General features: G+C 40.6%; 1 protein-coding gene across 1 annotated transcript in view; it reads right to left on the bottom strand.

Moving 5' to 3' along the window:
- Positions 1-19,619, bottom strand: part of LOC139934366 (protein virilizer homolog) — a 47,586-nt gene extending 27,967 nt beyond the window's left edge. Inside the window, exons 1-13 of the mRNA XM_071928561.1 lie at positions 19,549-19,619; positions 17,766-17,878; positions 15,923-16,058; positions 14,838-14,997; positions 13,551-14,459; positions 9,177-9,298; positions 8,143-8,226; positions 6,854-6,984; positions 5,288-5,516; positions 4,161-4,242; positions 3,301-3,523; positions 2,512-2,749; positions 472-572 (exon numbers count right to left, since the gene is read on the bottom strand). Of these exons, the coding sequence (XP_071784662.1) occupies positions 472-572; positions 2,512-2,749; positions 3,301-3,523; positions 4,161-4,242; positions 5,288-5,516; positions 6,854-6,984; positions 8,143-8,226; positions 9,177-9,298; positions 13,551-14,459; positions 14,838-14,997; positions 15,923-16,058; positions 17,766-17,878; positions 19,549-19,611 (2,591 nt within the window). The 5' untranslated portion in view covers positions 19,612-19,619. The remainder of the gene's footprint in view (positions 1-471; positions 573-2,511; positions 2,750-3,300; positions 3,524-4,160; positions 4,243-5,287; positions 5,517-6,853; positions 6,985-8,142; positions 8,227-9,176; positions 9,299-13,550; positions 14,460-14,837; positions 14,998-15,922; positions 16,059-17,765; positions 17,879-19,548) is intronic.
- Between the last annotated feature and the right edge of the window lie 1,502 nt (positions 19,620-21,121).

Genomic DNA, 21,121 nt, shown 5'->3' with positions numbered 1-21,121 from the left:
CTTTGACAAGCTCGGTCAGCCATTTATGGGAGTCAAATTGATGACTCCCATAAATGACCGACTTGTTAGTTCGCAAAGTAAAATGAAAACCACGCAATTTCGAGGCAAATTTGTGTAGATCATTGTATTCTACTTTTACAACAACTTTCTAACCATATGCATTTTATAAAAAACGGTTGCAATGGCTTTTCAAAGACCAACTCGACCCATCCAGGTAACGTGTTCCTTTAACCTGGCATCCAAGCCTAATCCAGGGTTTTGACAAGGGCCTATGGCCTACTGTTTCTGTAAATTTTTGCTTGCAATGTGTTGTACCGTAAGTGATTTTGTGTATTCTGCTGTCATGTCGGTAGACTCATACATGACTTTGGAGACAGGCAGGGGAAACAAAGATTAAACTTTTCTAGAGCTTAAAATTTGATGTTGAGGTTAACTTAGAACCAGTGTACATGTACATGAATTCTATCTTACCTTGTGTGGAACATATGATACAAAGTTTGGTAGGGATCAGCTGTGTTTGGTGGTCCTGTTACTTTAGCAGTAGTGGGGAAAGCTTTGATTGGTGGCTGCACCTACATTGTAGAATAGATAGAAAATATGAAGAAAGAGTTAAGGTTGGAGTGGTTGGGGTTATTAAAGGATTTGGGTACTTTTTCAAAATGTCCACAGATTTACAATAAACTTACAGGGTTTGAAGATAATGATAGTGGAAAGCTTCCCTTCAAATATTACTTACTGAGGTGCTGTAGCTTTTGAGAAATGAGTAAAACATTGTAATGAAAATACGTTTGTAATTGCTTAAAATAATTTTGGTCTCATGAGACCAAAATTATTTTCATGACATTGTTTTACTCATTACTCAAAAACTACAGCACCTTAGCACGTAATATTTTCAGGGAAGCTTTCTTCTATCATTATCTTCAAACTGTGTAAGTTTGATGTAAATCTGTGGACATTATGCTTTTTTTTTCTAGAAAAAGAACATTAAGACAAATTCTTACATAATGCATGTAATGAGAGTTTTGTCTAAAGCCCTGTACTTGATACGTATAACATGTATAATCAGTTCTTCCAGAACCACCAATCATTCATAAAAAAGGAAACCTATCTTCATGGTGTCACAGCAATTTGTGTTATGTTTACGCCAATGATGTTGGCTGCGTGTACTGTAGCAGCCATTCAGTAGCCATTTTTAAAGTACTCAACAGAACGATGGCAGGAGTGACACTACGAAAATGTAAAATCCTGAGAAGATGTACAAACAAATACCCTTTTTCCAGAGATATAGCTTCCTGAGGATATACATGTAGGATGTTTTATAACACCCCTTACCAATATTCTACCTTTTCATTGGTTTAGAGCGCGCCACACGATATGTCTTAGTTTTACTAGACGACGGCTGTGTGATAGTGCATCGGTTTGCCGTGCGATAGTGCATCGGTTTGCCGTGGGCTAGTCCGAAGACTATCACACGGCGTGCAGTACCCAGACGTCCGTTTCGTGTACGAGGATGATAAATTAATAGTCTGTAACCATTTCAGATTAACTGACACTACATGCAGCACAGTAAAAGTTTTCGCAATCTGTATTCGCATCGTCCGTGGATTAATAATAATAATAATAACCCGTTTTTATATAGCGCTTTTCACACCCGGAGGGCGTCCCAAAGCGCTTCACATTATTACCCCTGGTCACTGGGCCTTAAATCACTCCTTAAACCATCTCAGCTCCCTGGTGGGAGTATACAGCCTTGTGCAACATTAATATGCGCTACTCGGCTAAATCAATCACAAGAACCATCTCTGCCCTCACAGGTACCCATTTACCGCTGGGTGGAGAGAAGCAATTATAGTTAAGTGTCTTGCTCAGGGACACAAGTGTCACAACCGAGATTCGAACCCACACTCTGCTGAACAGAAGCACCAGAGCTTGAGTTCGGTGTTCTTATCCACTCGGCCACGACACCCTAGCATTGTAGCATTCAGGTCTGTAACTTAAAAGTACAGTATTTAGAAATGTTTGGGGTGTTATAAAAAAATATTGACTGCTTTTACTCGTGCAATGGTTAAAACTATGACTCCCTCGGTGATCCCCGGAGCGTTCTATTTTCCCTCGGCTTTGCCTCGGCCTCGGGAAAATAGAACGCTCCGGGAATCACCTCGGGAGTCATAGTTTTAACCATAGCACTCGAAGCAGTCAATATTTGTAATTTCAGGGGTTTATAGACTCTTTACATCACCACTATTTTGGAAATGTACAGGTTTGATCATAGAGCCTAATCTTTCATCCCTGTGATGATGAGATAACCTCATTCAATCAATCAATCACAAGAAATTTATATAGCCCCAACAATTTTTCAAAGGCGTTCAAGACAGCTACATGAAACTATTCTGTAAACACTTGTTGAAAAAGATAACATTCAAGGAAATCTCAAGGTCAAGGGAGGTCTAATGAAAATTCATGAGAAATCACAGGCATTGTATACAAATCTCTTCAAAGTTAAGCACTTACCAGTGTATACGATGCGGTCCTGAGTATGGTGCAGATATCCTGCAAACAACCAATGATTGTCTCTAATTCAGCACTGCTCACACCCCCACAATCACCCATCACCTCTCCCTCCAAGGGTGTCCCTGGGCCAGAGGAATGGTGCTGGAGGGTATCAGGGTCACTGGGGTCAAACTTAGAAGATTGTTTGAGGGACGAAGTAGGGGAGACAGAAGAGGGCTCGGTGTCTGTATCCAAAATACTGCAATGAGAAACAGGTAACAAATATTTGTTTTTGGAAGAACGAAGCCCATTTGACATCACAGCTCTGCTTTCGCTGCGAATGTTCTGAATGGTTAGTTGCAATGTGACATTTGCATTGGATTCGCAGGAAGTACCGTAATTTACTGCAGATAAGACACGCGGCGGACAAGATGCAGTGCCCAAAATATCAGAACAAATAATTAACGTCCAATGTACAAGGCACCCCGCCGGACAAGACGCAACATGTTGACTAACGTAAGCTTGTCGCATCGCAAATTTATATTTTTTTTGCTAGTTGGATCCAATTTACTGCTTGTACATCAACACATTCGTGGGTCACTGTAACATTTACGGTAACATATTACATTGACATAAAGGAATTGTAATTTTGAAATCACGATGATAAATAAAACATCGCTCTAATGAGAGAAACAAACTATTCATGTTCCGTCACACATTTTTTAGACATTGGCAAATTCACCATTGGATGTTCGATATCATTATTATTATTATTATTATTATTATTATTATTATTATTATCAATCTCACCTGTTGACAGTGTCATGCAACGTCGTCAGTGTCTCATAAACATGAATTTTTTTCAGCAGAGCCGTCGCCGCCTGCACAACCCTGACTGGCTGTTCAGACAGCAACAACTTAACAAGACGCTGGTAGTAGGTCTTTGGTGATTTAATCGTGGTGTCGTTTTCAGACGAGGATGGACCAAGAAAACGTTCTATACCATCTTGCCAATTAGTGGTGCTGTCCAGGGCTAAATGTGAGAGAAAATAAGTTATTCAACAAAACATCCATCAAAATCAATTAGCTGTTATTGGAATAGATTGCAAAAGGTTCTCAGTTTAAGGCAGTGGACACTATTGGTAGTTATTAAAAATATTTTTTAGCATAAAACCTTACAAGTGGTTACAAGTAATGGGGAGCTATTGATAATATAATACATTGTGAGAAACGGCTCCCTCTGAAGTAACTTAGTTCTTGAGAAAGAAGTAATTTTTCACAAATTTGATTTTGAGACCTTAGAATTAGATCTTAAGTTCTCGAATTCAAGCATCTGAAAGCACACAACTTCGTATGACAAGGGTGTTTTTTCTTTCATTATTATCTCGCAACTTTGAGGACCAATGAGCTCAAACTCACAGGTTTGTTATTTTGTGCATATATACATGTACCTTGAGATACATGTACACCAAGTGAGTTCAAATTTATACAGGTTTGTTATTTTGTGCATACAAGTATGTTGAGATACACAAAGGGTGAAGACTGGTCTTTGACAATTACCAAATGTGGCCAATGACTTTAATAAGAATTTGGGTAGAAAAATAGATAAAATAGCAAGCACGATTAGGAGTACTATGTTTGACTACAATGTCTGACATTGTCAACCTTACCATTAAGAGCCATGAGTTTCATGGAGGATGCCATGTGACTGCCAAACAACAGGTCCATCAGAGCATCAAGAACGCCAGAGTCCTGTGTCAAAGTTCAAGATCAATCATAATAATACATGAAGTTAATGTAGAGTACAGCTGTGTCTAGGTAACCAGCTGCAGCTGTGGCTTGATTGACATGAAGTATAGGAGGCTCATAGAAACCCCCTTAGCAATAGCCATTATACAATTGTTGCACGCTGTGACGGGGTCCATTGCGTTTTGTACACTCGAGGGGGAAATGGAACCCGAGGCGAAGCCAAGGGTGCCATTTCCCCTCGAGGGTGTACAAAACCCATGGACTCCCTTCACAGCGTGCAACAATTGTTTTGTTATACCTTTGTATAATTGTTATTCCTCTTCTCGAAGTTCTTTGTCATCTTCAAACATTATTACCACGGACTATTTATTGTTAAATAAGCAGACGGACAAGAAACAATTCCCTCGAACCCGCGGTTGTTTCATACACAGCGCTGGAAACCGACCAACGCCGGGAACGATCACCTGTGTACATCACTTTTCATGCTACCCGGCCCGTCAAGCCATGTAACATGCGTATAGGTTGCACAGCACGTGATTGGTTCTCGACATCAAACTTCACAATTTGTACAGAGGTATAGAGAGAATTTCTGAACAAATTTATGCAAATTAATTCAACCTCAACATTTCCCATTTTAAAATTGAAACATTATAATTTTTCAAATAAAATAGTGTTTTTTATGAATACTACAAACAACCTTTGCAAAATAGGGAGCTATGTTTCAATGTATGAAACCCATTCCCTTATAGACCTTTATCACGGTGTTGTCCCCTTGATTTTACCCCATTCCAACTCACTGTAACCAAACCGAGGCTGGACGAAATAATAGTCTGGTGCCATATGCAATGAATGTTAGCATTCATAATACTGTTATTTGTAACTGGGAATACGATCAGATGGTGACAGCGTGATAAAGGACTATAGCAACATTTAATGGAAGTGACACTAACAGTAGACATAAACGATAAACCTTCAGATAAACTTTTGTAAACAAACATTCATTCGCTTCAAAACTGACTCATTTGAAAGAGGTCATGAGAACACCTACCAACAATTTTAAGGCCACACTCTGTCCACATCCACACAGGGCAGTGACCATTCTCATGCCAGCTTTTAATTGTCTCATGTTGACCGCAATGGGTTGACCCATAGCCCTGTCCAGACTGATTGCTTTGATTGACCATTCAGTGAGGGTAGAGATGACCAAGTCTTTGTCAGATAGGTTCGACTGAGCCTGGGAAATCAGGGTTATCAATGGCTCCAGGGCTGCTACCCACCTGTGTATAGGAAATTAAGCATTCATTGTTATACAGCATTGCCATACATTGAGTGCCTTAATGACACCACTCACTAACAGTGAGCTAACCCTACAATTGTTTGACCATTCAATATCATCTACTGTGGTTTAAATTAAGCCTGTGACGGTTAAACCTTTAAGCGGTTAACTGTTTACAAAAGCACTATCCATTTAGTACTTTATTAACCGTTTAGACACAAATATTTTTTTGCATTTGCCAATTAAATTTTCTGTGTTAATACAATAAAGTGTTGTTGACATACATAGCTCGACAACTAAAACCAAGTCGCCGATACTTTTTTTGTTTACCCGCGAATTGAATCGCCCAGAGACTGTAATAGTAACTTGTCTCTACGGTTTTCAATTTGCCAACAAGTTGTAGCCGTAGCTGTAGGCTTTGAGAGCTTTATTTTGGCCACCTGTAATTGCACACGCACTCAGTGAACCCCGACGGTGGGCATGAGTTAAGTTCACAAACAATACCCCTTCTTAAGAGATGCCGAAGATGATCGGCCCGCTTTTAAAAATCTATTCATTTGGTCGCACCTCCCTTTTAACATCTCTTCACGCATACGCATCCACCAATGAATTGTAAGCATTCACATGGTTGCAGCATGCACGGAACATACACGCGAATACACCGCGTTGTCATTATTTTTGGTTCTGAGACCATTGGTGTTCCGGGAACCAAAAACACAAAGCGCCATCTATGTTTATGCATAACAAGAGGGTACAGTTTGACGTGTAAATAGATCAAAACATTGGTTGTGTGTGAGTGCGCGCAACACCAATTGTTTTGGGACAAGACTAAGTGTATGGGTAAACCAAATATATATATCAATACAAATATTTAATAATAATAATAATAATAATAATAATAATAATAATTGTGGCCTCTTATATAGTGCACATGTCTGTCACTCTAAGACGCTCCTGGCGCTGTAACATACAGATGTGGGACTACGTTTGAATTGTGAGACCTTATTCTGATAGCACCATGTAATGCTGAACAAGATGCTGTGGCGCAATTTGCTGCGGATCGGACCAGGAACACCGGGGCGAACCCCTTCTCTTTTCGATAAGTGCACTGGGTTCTTTTTACATGCGTGACATAACACATGGGACCAACGGCTTAACGTCCCATCCGAAGGACGAAGCAATGTTGGAGTGTCTTGCTTAAGGACACAAGTGTCACGGCTGGGGATTCAAACACACACTCTGCTGATCAGAAACACCAGAGTTTGAATTCGGTGCTCTTAACCGCTCGGCCACGACACTTCCACAAAATTGTCAACATCTTTTAAGATTGCACTTCACCTTGGTCCATATTCCTGGTCATGATGTTCCTTAATGACATCCCTAAGACTCTGAGCTGCCTCAGGAGCACCCTCTGAGACTTTAGGGAGTTTGGTCTGATCTTGTGGAATGGAGAGCATGCTTGGGTAGGTCTGAAATAAAAAAGTTAAAACATAATTTAAAATACATGTATTCAGATTGAAGGTTATAATTTTTCAACATCATTGTTAACCACCCGTATCGTCAGTATTTTGAGAAAACAAATTCCGAGCCCAAACTTTTCATATTTTTGTTGTTGTAGTTCCTGTGTACTCTCGTCTTTTTTGTTTAATTTGTTTTAATTTGTTTTAATTTGTTTCTTTAATAATTAGAGTTAGCGAAGATTATTTACTTGGCCTTTCCCCAATTTCAATTGAATTATAGTTTCAATTAAATTCCGCCTCTGGCCGTGACTTTTGAGATGTTAATAATAATAAGATAATTGAATCAATATAAATATGTTTTGTATGCATCAACACAGTAAACAGATGTCTGCACATCGTTGGTCTACCCATGGAGGAAGGAAGAGAAGGAGCTTGAACGACCCGCAAAACCGCAGAGTATCAAAAGAATAACCCGACAATGCCCCTGTCTGACCAGTGGAAAAAGATTAAGTACCTCCTGCTGGCTGGACAACCGATCAGTGAGCGCGATTAGATCTCTTTGTACAGAAGGTGTGGTACCGCCACTCTGCACTGTTGCCTTCATGTAAAGTGGAATCATTGAAGACAAGAATTGTGAATATACACTTCTTCATTTACCAGTTATGGTGTTTACATGTACATGAAAGTATCATAGCACATTTTAACATTTTTTGCGTCTTTCCTGTCACTAGCAGTGGTTCAAAATTTGGGTATTAGCACCTTGGGTGGTTGGTATTCAATTGTGTTTTTCGATTTGGTGGGCGAAAGTGTACACAATTTTTATTAGGTCTCAAAAAAGTTTTTTTCTTTCTTTTATCCATACGACATACGATACCTAAGTTGAGTGAAGAACCAAGTGTGCATGCACAAACTCACATACGCCAGGTCGCCCATTGTTTGTATAAGGTATGTGGGTGATTACGAGGCGTCGTTAAACGACCGCGGTACCACAGGTTCGACCTTTTGAAGTCCCTCCGTTTGAGCTCCTTCTCTTTTTCCTCCATGGTCTACCAAACAAAAACCTGTACAGCTAATACGGTCAACTTGAAACTGGCAGGGGCTATGAAATTTACTAGGGTAAAGTTGACAGAGAAAATGGGTTTTTTTAATATATATTTTTGTACTTACACTTAGTGGTACAAGCTCAACTTGGAATGAATTGAATGTAACAATATCTGGCCATGGTTCACCTTCAAGCCCATCTAATCCATCCTACAAAAAGAAAGGCAATCAACCCAAATCATCATTAATCATCCTGCAGCAATAGAAAGTCTGTTTATCATGTTTATAGGATGTCATACATGTAGGTTGAGGGTGCCTTTCTTTAGAGGTCATAAAAGGGTCACTCATTGACCCTTCCTTTGCATCTTTCACACATCATCATGTTCATGTAGCTATGAATAAAAAAAGCCAGGGGTTGAAATTGCCAGTAGCCCGCTAGCCCAGGATTATTAGATTTACAGCTGGGCTAGTCATTTTTCCAGTTTGATATCCGGTAGGGGTTCGTGGAAAAATAAATCAAAGTGCAATATCACAAACAGTAATGAAATGGGAAGATTGTATATAAATATGACGACTTTATCCCAGCTCAAAAAGCTTCTTAAAACTAACTTGATTAATTAGTAGGTTTTCACCATTGTCCACTGTGATTTTCATTTGTTTTGTGGGTGCGGGCTGAACTGCTGAAAAAGGCTCTTCACTAAATGCTGATATTAACTTATTATTATTAGTCTTGTAGCTCTGCGTTTTCAATTGCTTCATCATCCAGTCAAGCAAAAATAGGAATACATTTCCGAACACAACAAAACTACATGTATACTAATATTCAAGGCTGTATGCTTCTTTTTTAAAAGGGCAAGGGGAGAAAAGCATTTGCTTCTTGGCAAAGGGCACCCTCTGAGGAAATTGTAAATTTCACCTAGAGCATTTCAATTGCACCAAGGCAAAGAGCATGGGGCTTGGAGGGAGTTGAGGAAGTAGGCCTGAATATAGACTAATCTGACAAAACAAAATTGGAAGCGCCCTCTATTGAAAATATTAACATCTTCAGTGTCTTTTTGTGCATAATCTAGGCACTGAAGACACGGCAGCAAACATGGCAAAAGGCGCGCAGTGTTCAACACTTGCACACCCAGTGTGCACCAGGATTGGTGTATTCATACCGTATCCATGAGTTCATCCAGGCTACCCACTTCATCCAGTCCTTCTTCATCACTAATCTCTTCATAAGTGTGCCCGATGCCTTCACTCTCAACATCTTCAAGAGGCTCTCGGCTTCGATCATCTATGGGAACAGTCAAGGAGTTTACTTTGAACAAGCATGCAAATGCAGAAATTATAATAACAAGAAATAAGGAGAAAGACATTTAAGTGAGTAGTTCCAGGCACACCCAAGATTTTGTGCTGTGTTTTCAATTTTCACTGGCACAGCTCAGAAACCAAAAATGCTGAAACCACCTTAACTGAAAAGTTGCAAGCCCGTTCAAACTTTGATTTCCTTTATTTGAAAGGAACCAAAATTCAGTGAGAGATTTTAGCATACAGAAATCAAATTTGGGACAACAAATCCAAATACTTGTAGCTCAAAATAGTGACTGGACCAGAAATGTGTGTACAAGACCAGAATCAAAATGAGAACATGCATTTAAATACAGTAGAGATCTGGGCCCAATTTCATAGAGCTGCTAAGCACGAAAATTTGCTTAGCATGAAATTTCTTCCCCGATAAAAACAGGATTACCTGCCAAATTTGTTGCAGAGTGCTTGTTACTGGTTAGTCTTGGTGCAAGACGTTTCTCATTTTCTTTTATCACGCACACCACGGCGAATTCACAGACACCGCGCGCAACGACTCACCTGACTTATAGTCCACTCACCGCCGGAGAAACGTCTTGGTCCGTGTACATGTTTGAGTTATGTGACCTCACATACATATTCAACGTGTGGGTCAACAAAATACTATGCACGCGCACAACTGGAAACAGACAAGCGGGCCAGCCTGGTAACTTGCATGCACCCGACGTGTCGAGTGAAAGCCTCGCTCTATCATGCTACGGCGGGAACCCGGGAATATTCACCATGTGCGTTTTGATGTGCATGCAAAGCTAGGCGATCACTGATCTTTATGTTATTATTAATTAGAGATCAGCGGTTGCGATCGATTGTTAGAGGGAAGAAATTGTCAGTCAATTAAAAAATACTATAACAATATTGCTGACCGCATCGGCAATACTCGAGGAGTCAAGTGTTTTATTTGCGGATGAGAGAACTTGTAACTTGTATGGGTATATTTGCACATTATTTCGAAAATAAAGAAATCTGCACTCTATAAAGCACAGTTTTGGGCGACAATTGTTATTCATTTCACGTCACGTCTAATTGTGGCCGATTGTGTTAGCAAAGGATATGTCTAAATGTACATGTGACTTCTTGTACACATGCACACGGTACACAACCTAATGCCAACGTGTTGTTGTGGCTGGGCTTCTTATCTTCGCGCGAAGACGTGTCAAATTACTCGTAGGCTTAGATATAATGGTGGTCGACCACCGGTTGATTTTGACCAAGCTGTGTGAGTATGATACGGAAGTTTCGGGTGTAGTGTTTATTGTTTTCTGCATAAAAAGTACTTTCAGGCACTGTGACCCTATAATTAGTTGTACCTACAAAGTTACCATTTGGACTAAGACTAAAAATGCCAGAAAATCCCATGTTCGTGTACATCGATCTATTTTTGTTAGCTCTGTTGCTAATAAACATCCTCGTTCATAACATTTTAAGATTCCATTCCCCTCAATTAATTGCACTTACAAAAATTTCTCAAAATCTCTCCTAAAAACAAATTTTAGGGCAAACTAAAATTCGCACATCGTTCAGCAGCAATCATGTTTACAAAAATTAAAAGACGAACGTAAATTTACAAGCCCTACACACCAACATACGAGGAAGCCTGGCTGTTTCTGGTTGCGTTGCACCGAAGACGTACAGATACCAGACTGTGGCAAATTGTGCTGATACTGCTACGTCAGAGTTATGCAGGCCTAGCGCAGCATGGCATGATTGGAATGTGCTCGGAATTTCCCGAGCGATCTGTACACGTACCAAGACGTTTCTCCGGCGGTGAGTGGACTATAAGTCAGGTGAGTCGTTGCGCGCGCTGTCGGTGAATTGGCCGCGGTGTGTGTGAAAAGGAAACGAGAAACGTCTTGCACCAAGACTAGTTACTGGTGTTCAGCTTTTGTTTGCTTATCCTGAAAATCACATGGAAAATTTGGCAGGTAATCCTGTTTTTATCGGGGAAGAAAGTTAATGCTAAGCAAATTTTCGTGCCTAGCAGCTCTATGAAATTGGGCCCTGTCATCTTTCTTTTGGGGAAATACTTCATTACCCAGCAAGAATGAACCGCACAGTGTACAAAATGGTGTAGGTCTATTTTTCTGACTAAAGACAACATTTGTACTTAGTTTTTTTCTGTTCAACATAAGCACAGAGTGAGATACTGTCGTTCAATTGAAAAACACAAGTCTGGTCATAAGTTTACAGGCCCAACATATTAAATCCACTGGCCTCGGTCTTGGGGGCCCAGTGTAGAATTGGAGCCCAGAGAATAGTGTTACCACAAACTTTCACCTGACTGTTCCCATCAAGCAGAGTTTTAGGCCCCGACGTTGATTTAAAATAACTCTTCCTAACTTAAAACTAATCTTAGGACTGATAGGACGAAACCCAACCCTGCACTGTAGCATGAAGAGTTACTCGTCCTAAGAAGACGAGTATACTCTTCAGGGGTTGCCCTTAACTTTTTTTTCAACTGGCCAGCAGGACCAGTTGGCTTGATTTTTCACTGGTCCGCCAGGTTTTTGACTGGTCCGTCAAATTTTTTTTAATGTTTTTTTAACTAAAAAAATACTGTTGTATACCAACTGCTCGATTTTTAATCGCCGCTATTTCAAAATTCAACATGAATTGCAACGTCAACTTAACTGCACTGGAAGCCATACTTTATTTACGTGTACCAAGTTATTGTGTTCGTAAGGGGGCTCACTAATTTGAGAGTATTTTTTCTTAAAAAAAAGTAATAATAATCTTATTAAAACTAATTTAAAAACGGGTCAAATTATTTGTGAGAGCAAATTGGAAAATTTAACATGATCTTTATTTAGGTAATTTTTTAGTCTACGGTTTATTGTAAGCATTGGACATCGAAGTATTCTCAAGTACGAAGAACATTTGTATGAATTTGTTTTTATTGTTTTACTTAACAAAAAAAAACACTTTAACCGACTGTTAAAAATATTAACTTTTTATGTATTGCCTTCAAATCTACAGTGGGGAGGGTTTACGTGCGATCGCTTAAGTTATTTTATCATGTATAAACATTGCCTGTTTGTACTTTTAATATTAAGTATTCATAAACACAATACATCGTACCGATAACCGAAGTTCCCAAAATCTTCCCACTTTCGTCCAGAAAAAAACCAACAAAAAGTAGACATCAAAATAGTTGCAACATCCATGGAGAAGCATACGGCGTTTTACGGTATTTTTTTAATTATGTGTACGGAATGGTCGGTGCCGTTGTCTGTTTTGTGAAGAAAAAATTCATTTAAAAGCAGCAAAAACAACTGCGCCTTTGTTAAACCATGGAGGTGTTGCATTCGAGAACCCAAGTATTTCTTGAAATTTGAACCCGCAAAAAAAAACAACGAAGCAACCGCGCATTATATTTGACCAATAAAACCATGGAGCAAAACTAGATCGCCCACCGATCGCCCGCAAAAAAAAAAACAAGCCCCAAATAACAAAAAAAATTAAGCAAAATCAGGACGGAAGAACCATACTAATCCCAATTAAATACTCCTTTTTGCTCATCAAGAGTATCCTAACTTTGTAATTTTTGTTCAATGAAGCCTCACCGTCTCGCTCGTTTTTCGTAAACACGCTAGACTCTTTTCCCCACACGGAAATCTGCTCCGTTGACGACGACGACCATGCTGCTGCTGACAGAATGTGTTTTGCTTTGTGGTCTTTTGTCAAGGCGATTGAAGCTAGTTTTGTAAGCTATCGCGTACTTTTCACCAATAGAGGGCGTCTATTCTCACGCTATCGAATATTCTGAAACGCCCTCTAGCGATCAATGTTTCTTACACTTTTTGGCACACGTGAACTAATACGAAGACTACAAGCATTTACGTTGCATGATGGGATTTTGCGCTGTGTGTACATGTGTATGTGTTATCGTGGGAAGTTTGCCAGCGTTCAGCGGCACTTCGGGTGATTTTTTTACGTTTTATCCAAACCTTGAGTGAATGTTTTTATGTTTTGTTCGAGCCTAAAAATATTTAAATAATAGTCATAGTTCTGTAGTACCGCTGCCGATATTTTTGACTGGTCAGCCGGACCAGTTGGCAAGGTGTTTCAGCTGGTCCGCCGCGATTTCTACTGGCATTTGGCCAGCGGACCAGCGTTAAGGTCGAACCCTGCTCTTTGTGAAATCCACCCCTGCTCTGGTAAATTACTAGGGTTTTTGTACTCACCATCCATAATGTCCCGATCTGAGTACAGATGGATTGGGGATGTCTCTGGTGTAAGAGGTTCAAAGAGTTCATCACCTCCTTCCTGGGACTCATGAACTATCTCACCAGGCTCTGGAGCCACCAGTGGTATTGCCTCTGGCTCTGTCCTACTCTTTGAATCTCTCCTTGTCTCTGATTCTCGCCTTGAGTCCTTATCTCTTCGCAAGTCCCTTCTCGGACTGTCCCCTCGTCTTCTTTCTCGGCGTCTCCTCGAATCTTGGCTGTATGAATCAGCCGACTGAGGAAATTCGGTTGGGGTCGGGGAGCGACATGGCTCTCCCGGAGGAGTCCTAGGTCCCCGATGCTTGCGATGCTTCTTCTGAGTTCGACCGCAACTGCTGCTACTGCTGGCCGCCACTGATGAGTGACTTCGATCATCACGCCAGTGCTCAGTGTAAGGCGCTTTCTGAGGTGGTGGATCAACAGTTGATGGAGGTGGCTCTTCCCACTCCACAGCATCTCCTGGTTCCCATGTGTCTGTTGTTTCCCATGTGTCACCGTGTTCCCAGTCCCGACTCTGGCCTTGCTCCTCTTGTTCACCAGCCTCCCAGGAATCTTGTGTCTTCCAGTCTTTGGTGTCTTCTGCTGATGGCCAGGCCTCAGCAGGGTGTCCCTGAGTGGAGTCCCATTGCTCTTGAGTAGGAGGGGGTGGTGAAGGAGTCCTGGGCCCTCTGCGGCTACCACTGCCTGGTATGGTCAGAGGTGGCTGTGGAGGCTGATGGTGCTCAGGTTCTGTAGGTGGGTCGGGGTAGCGAGGACGCTTGGAGGAGGCTGCTTGGTCAAGTTCTTGTTTGTCCCAGTCCCAGGCATGATGTTGGGTTTGTTTCGGCTGTGCTAAATCATGCGTCAGAAACTCAACAGCCTCTTCAGCTGTTGTTGAAAATATTAGAAAGTAAGTAATGATTAACAAAACATTCACATAGTTGTGTCAGTGTAAATCTTGACTTGGCGGAAAACGGTGTACGTTGATTTGCAATAAAACAAACGGTAGACTAAATATATTAAACGGTAGACTAAGCTCTTTGTCACTACAAATGATTCATGGTAGAATGCACCCCCAGAGTATACTAGTAACACTACAGTTTCAGATGCTTTGGTTCATGATTTGGTTTATGAACACAGTGGTACATTTTATAACTTGGTTAAACTGTTAAAAAAGTCCCAGTCGTCATCAACCATTTTTTTAAATGTTGCTTTCTCAAGAATAAAACAAGCAACAGAATACAACCAGAAACTGCTGGAACTTACCTGTTCTCTTGGACCCATGTGCATTCTGCTTTGGAGGGGGAGGCGGTGGAGGAGAAGCTGGTCTCTCCTCAAGTCTCTTCTTATGAGGTGCCACAAAGCCATAGATGGCCACAGTCACTTTATGATACCAGCCCCTTAGCACCATCCCATCTGTAGGCACCTGAAAACAAACATTGAATATTGATTTTTCATTTCATAATAATAATTTTAAATAATATCGAAGTCTCATTTATTATAGCCTAACAAGGTACTCAAGGCGCTTAGTATATAAACTTAAAAAAAAAAATAGTTTATTGAAGTGATGAATTCTGAGACCCATATACGTAAGGGTTAACAAGGTACTACAGCGCCTTCAGCAGCCACAGCCAGGAACACCAGGGCCAACCCTTTTGTCTTTTCGATAAGTGGACTTGGTTCTTTTACATGCATTACACAACACATGGGACCAACAGCTTTACATCCCATCCGAAGGAGGAAGCAATGGTTAAGTGTCTTGCTTAAAGCCATTGGTCACTTTCGGTTAACAGTATTGTCACAGCCGTAAGGTGCAAGTGAAGAAAGAAAATAGACAAAGTGCAGACAAAAGCACAAGAAGTTGACAAAATCCAACAAAAACATGGGTACAGGTTAAAAAGCACACACACACAATTTGACTACTCAGAACACCCTTTTGAGATAAAGGAACACGTTGCCTTGGATCGGTCGAGTTGGTCTTTGAAAAGCGTTTGTAACTGTTTTTTATAAAATGCATATGGGTAGAAAGATGTTGTAAAAGTAGAATACAATGATCCACACAAACATGCCTCAAAATTGCGTGGTTTTCCTTTTACCTCGTCGACTAACACGTCGGCCATTTATGGGGGTCAAAATTTTGACTCCCATTAATGGCCGACCATGTTAGTTCGCACAGTAGAAGGAAAACCACGCAATTTCGAGGCAAACTTGTGTGGATCATTGTATTCTACTTTTAAAACATCTTTCCAACCATATGCATTTTATAAAAAACGGTTACAAACGCTTTTGTTTTGACCAACTCGTCCGATCCAAGGCAACGTGTTCCTTTAACTGGTAGCCTGTCAAGTCACCTTGGTGTTGGTGAGAAACTGTATCTTTGAGTTGTCCACATAGTCAAGTGATCCTAGCTTCTCAAATACAGCTGATCCAGACTTTCTTAAGTTGTTGATGAAGAGCTCCAAGGAGAATGTTGAGGGACTTGTTTCTCTGCATAGCAACAAATGTGAGAAAGCAATTCAAAATATTGGTTGAAAAGACTTTTAAAGACACTGGACACTATTGGTGATTGTCAAAGACCAGTCTTCCCACTTGGTGTATCTCAACATTATGCATAAAATAACAAACCTGTCAAAAATTGAGCTCAATCAGTCGTCGAAGTTGCGAGATAATAATGAAAGAAAAAAACACCCTTGTCAAACAAAGTAGTGCGCATTCAGATGCTTGATTTCGAGACCTCAAATTCTAAATCTGAGGTCTTGAAACCAAATTCATCAAAAATTACTTCTTTCTCGAAAACTACTCCACTTCAGAGGGAGCTGTTTCTCAAAATGTTTTATACTACCAACCTCTCCCCATTACTCAATACCAAGTAAGGTTTTATGCTATTGAATATTTTGAGTAATTATCAATAGTGTCCACAGCTTTTGGGAAAAAAATTATCCTGAGCAGTAGAGTTTCCGATCAAAGGGCAAGCTTCCTTTATAACTGAGCAGTGACTGATTTCCCTCGTTTAGCATAGCACTAGTGCTACTAGTTGCTACTCAAAATCCATTGAGTACTCAATACTACCATTCAGTGTACACAAAATGTGTTCAGTCGAAAAGTTTTGCTATGCAAAAGTGCTGGATGAAATCATTTGCTGCTGAGAAATTACAATGTAACCATGGTAACAGCTATCATTTCAGCCAGGCAGACACAACAGATAAAAGTCTGCAATTTCCCGATCTAGTCCTGTATTATTGAAGCCCCTGATTGTGTATCTCACTCTATAAAACAACAATCACAACATTATACAATTGTTGCACGCTGTGACGGGGTCCATGGCGTGTTGTACACCCGAGGGGGGGCCATTTCCCCCAAGGGTGTACAGAACGGTTGAACCCAATGTTTTGTTATACCTTGGTAATATTATTATTCCTCTTCTCAAAGTTCTGCTGTCATTCAAGCATTGTACAGTTGTTAGAAACAACTCCCTACTGTTCCCTCAAACCCTCAGCTGTTTCGTACATGTACAAAGCACTGGAAATTGACCAACGATGGGAACGATCAAGGTAAATGTACACCGGTAAACAAAACCGCATGTACCAAGACTAGCCATTGTACTTTATACAATTGTTGCACGCTGTGACAGGGTCCATGGCGTTTTGTACACTCGAGGGGGAAAATGGAACCCGAGCGAAGCCGAGGGTGCAGTCACAGCGTGCAACAATTGTTTTGTTATACCTTTGTATACATGTAGTTGTTATTCCTCTTCTCAAGTTCTGCTGTCATCTTCAAACGTTTTACGATGGACTATTCATTGTTTAATAAGCAGACGAACAAGAAATAATTCCCTCGAACCGGCGGTTGTTTCGTACACAGGGCTGGAAATCAACCAACGCTGGGAACGAACGATCTAGGTGATGTACACTGGTGTACATGTGTATATATACATAACTTTTTATGTTACCCGGCGCGTCGAGCCGTGTAACATGCGTTTTTGTTGCGCGTCACATGATTGGTTCTCGACCAATCAATCTTCACAGTTTGTTACCGAGGTATAACAAGCAATTCTGTATCACATCACGTGGTTGGTTCTCGACCCATCAAACTTCATAACTTTGTTACCAACTGACCAAGGTGTAACAAGTCGCAATCGTGCATGCTCGTTTCCAGACTTAGTTGAAGAAAAACCTAATTTGACTTCCTTCTTACCCAACTCTTCCTTGGCTCTGCAACTCTGGATGGGCAGCTGTGGCCCTAGGGATGACCCTGACTTCACTCACACATACTGGCCAAGGAAACTGCACAAGATCAAGGTTCAACTCCTACATGGGAAACACAAATCAATAAATAGATTAAAGCCATTGGACACTTTCGGAACAGAAAACAAAAAAAGTTCAAAGATTTACAAATAACTTACGTAGGGTTTACAGAAGGTAATGGTGAAAGACTTCTCTTGAAATACATGTATTACTCCATGACATGCTTTACTTTTTGAGAAAACATTAAAACAATTATCAATTCTCGATATCGAGAATTACAGATTTATTTTAAACACATGTCATGACACAGCGAAACATGCGGAAACAAGGGTGGGTTTTCCCGTTAATTCTCCCGACTGTGATGACCGATTGATTTCCACAGGTTTGTTATTTTTTAAAGTTGTGATATACATGTACGAAGTGTGGGCCTTTGGACAGCACTGTTTACCGAAAGTGTCCAATGGCTTTAATATTAAAGGAACACGTTGCCTTGGATCAGTCGAGTTGGTCTTTGAAAAGCCTTTGTAACCGTTTTTTATAAAATGCATATGGGTAGAAAGCTGTTGTAAAAGTAGAATACAATGATGCACACAAACATGCCTCGAAATTGCGTGGTTTTCCTTTTACCTCGTCGACTAACACGTCGGCCATTTATGGGGGTCAACATTTTGACTCCCATAAATGGCCGACCGTGTTAGTTCGCACAGTAGAAGGAAAACCACGCAATTTCGAGGCAAACTTGTGTGGATCATTGTATTCTACTTTTAAAACATCTTTCCAACCATATGCATTTTATAAAAAACGGTTACAAACGCTTTTGTTTTGACCAACTCGTCCGATCCAAGGCAACGTGTTCCTTTAATTAAATGAAATATGTAAGCTTTTGAACAAAAACCGAAGAAAAAGCATTGCTTGTAAGTAAAAGCAATCAAACATGTATTAAACCAAATGATGTACATGTTGCCATGGCTGTGGCACCCTGAGATTGCTATTTTAATCAGCATTTATTAAGGGTTTCAAGATTAAGGCAAATTATATACTTTAAGCTCACTGAAAATCCACAACTCTATTTTTATCAATTTCTTCTTGATGTTTTGACTTCAAACACTCAGTTTATCAAGCAATAGTGAATGGATTTTTTCAGTAGTCTTGTAAACCACAACACAAGACATGACAAGTTATCACAAAAAAAAGTAAGGTTGCAATGTACTGTTGTATGGACTAACTAAAGCCGCCCCCCACACTTTAATAATTCCCAACAGTCTTTCTGTCATTTAAGCAAAATCAACCAGGCCACAGGGGGCAGGAAACTAATCACTCACATGTTTTACTGTTAGTGTTATTTATTTTTTATAAACATCATCTATCATGATAAATAAAAATTATTTATTGATATCTCACTCACATTCACTAAATGAGACATTCCTTGGGCAAAAAATAAGTAAAAGGTGGTGGTAGGATTAGGATATCTTTTATCTTCATGCAACAGGATAAAAACTAACTTTAAAAAGGAAGATCAGATAAGCACTCTATTTTCACGGAATTGGTTAAACACAACTCAGTACAGCCCCCCCCCCCCCCCTCTTCCGTCAGGTAAGGTTCTTGTTGCTAGCCAAACAATGCTTTCTTGTCTACAATTAACACTCCTTTTAGAAATTAGTTTGCTCTTAAATAGTTCCCATTGATACAAGCTTCATAAACGTTATTAACAAAATACCATGAAGACCACTTACCTCTTTGTTTTCATGGCTAAATGTGTCACAGAACAAGAGCTCGATCAAGTTCTCGTCCGCCATGTTTTGAGCCGGGATGCATGTGCTGTTTCAACAGAGGGCGCTCCTAATAAATATTATTGAAAGTAGGCCTACGCTGTAGTATGCGTGCTGGCTAGTCTAGTTTACGTGGGTTATAACAGGAAAAGTCAGTCACGCGACTCTTTTTCGTGTTTTTTTTTCCTTTCTTTTTTCCTTCTTTCTTTAAAAACTCTCAAAAGAACCTTAATCACCTAATAGTAAACTTTCTTATTGGACTTACAGGTGAGCGATTGACTTGTACCGTTGCTAGAGCAGGGATGAATTCCCAAACAACACCATTATGCGGAACCACTGAGCTAGCTGCATGCACCACTTGGTGGCATTATAATTATTATAGGGAGAATAAGGATTTCCATTACGGGTTTAATTAGATCACATTATGTGTTTTCAAAATTGGGAAATTTGATTTTTATTGTCGTTTTTTTTCTGGGGAAAACACACAGTAAAAAGTTGGCTTCAATTTTAGTCCATTAGGGCGTCAGCCGTCGCGTGGTGATCCGATAAGTGAATTCCTTCCGTGCGTCCCGGCCTGTCCAGTGCGGTCTTCCTCAGGCCAGACTCCCCCCCTCCCCCCTCCCCATTAAGTGCACGAATGTTATATGTCCACCTCGCCTTTGGCCTTCCCCTGCTGGCGCGACCAGCAACACGTCCGTCCATACATTGCTTCTCCAGGTTATCCCCTTCTCTTCTTGCCTGTCTAGTGCGGTCTTCCCCAGGCCATACAGACTTACCCCCCCCCCCTCCCCATTAAGTGCACGAATGTTATATGTCCACCTCGCCTAATTGGCCTTCCTCTGCTGGCGCGACCAGCAACATGTCCGTCCATACATTGCTTCTCCAGGTTATCCCCTTCTCTTCTTGCCTGTCTAGTGCGGTCTTCCCCAGGCCATACAGACTTACCCCCCCCCCCCTCCCCATTAAGTGCACGAATGTTATATGTCCACCTCGCCTAATTGGCCTTCCTCTGCTGGCGCGACCAGCAACATGTCCGTCCATACATTGCTTCTCCAGGTTATCCCCTTCTCTTCTTGCAATGTGCCCAAAAAACATGTTTTTTTCTGTAGCATGGTATTTACTAGGCTTTTGGGGTTATGTACTCTCTCCAGCACACTGATGTTAGTTATGTGGTCTTGCCATTTTGATGTTTAGCATCCGCCTCCAGCACCAAAGCTCGAAACTAGAATTTTTTGTTTTCTCATTCTGTGTCAATGTCCATGTCTCAGACCCATAATGCAATGCACAAGACTAGTGCATTCATGAGTCTGATCTTAGTTCGTTTAGCTATGTCGTGTGATTTCCAAATCAAAACTACATCGTGTGTAGTAATACCTCGACGAGTTACAATATTTCTTGCAATACATTTATGTGAGGTTTGGTGGTTGTTTTATTGAACAGTGGACAGTGGTGAGATACATCCTTGGTGGAGATTTGATCTTGAGGGGGGGGGGGGGGGGGGGGGCACTGCATCAGGACGATTACAATCATCAATACG

The sequence above is a fragment of the Asterias amurensis genome, chromosome 3 (genome assembly GCF_032118995.1).
Source record: "Asterias amurensis chromosome 3, ASM3211899v1".
NCBI classification, from domain to species: Eukaryota; Metazoa; Echinodermata; class Asteroidea; order Forcipulatida; family Asteriidae; genus Asterias; species Asterias amurensis.
This window is presented reverse-complemented; position numbering and strand designations above follow the sequence as displayed.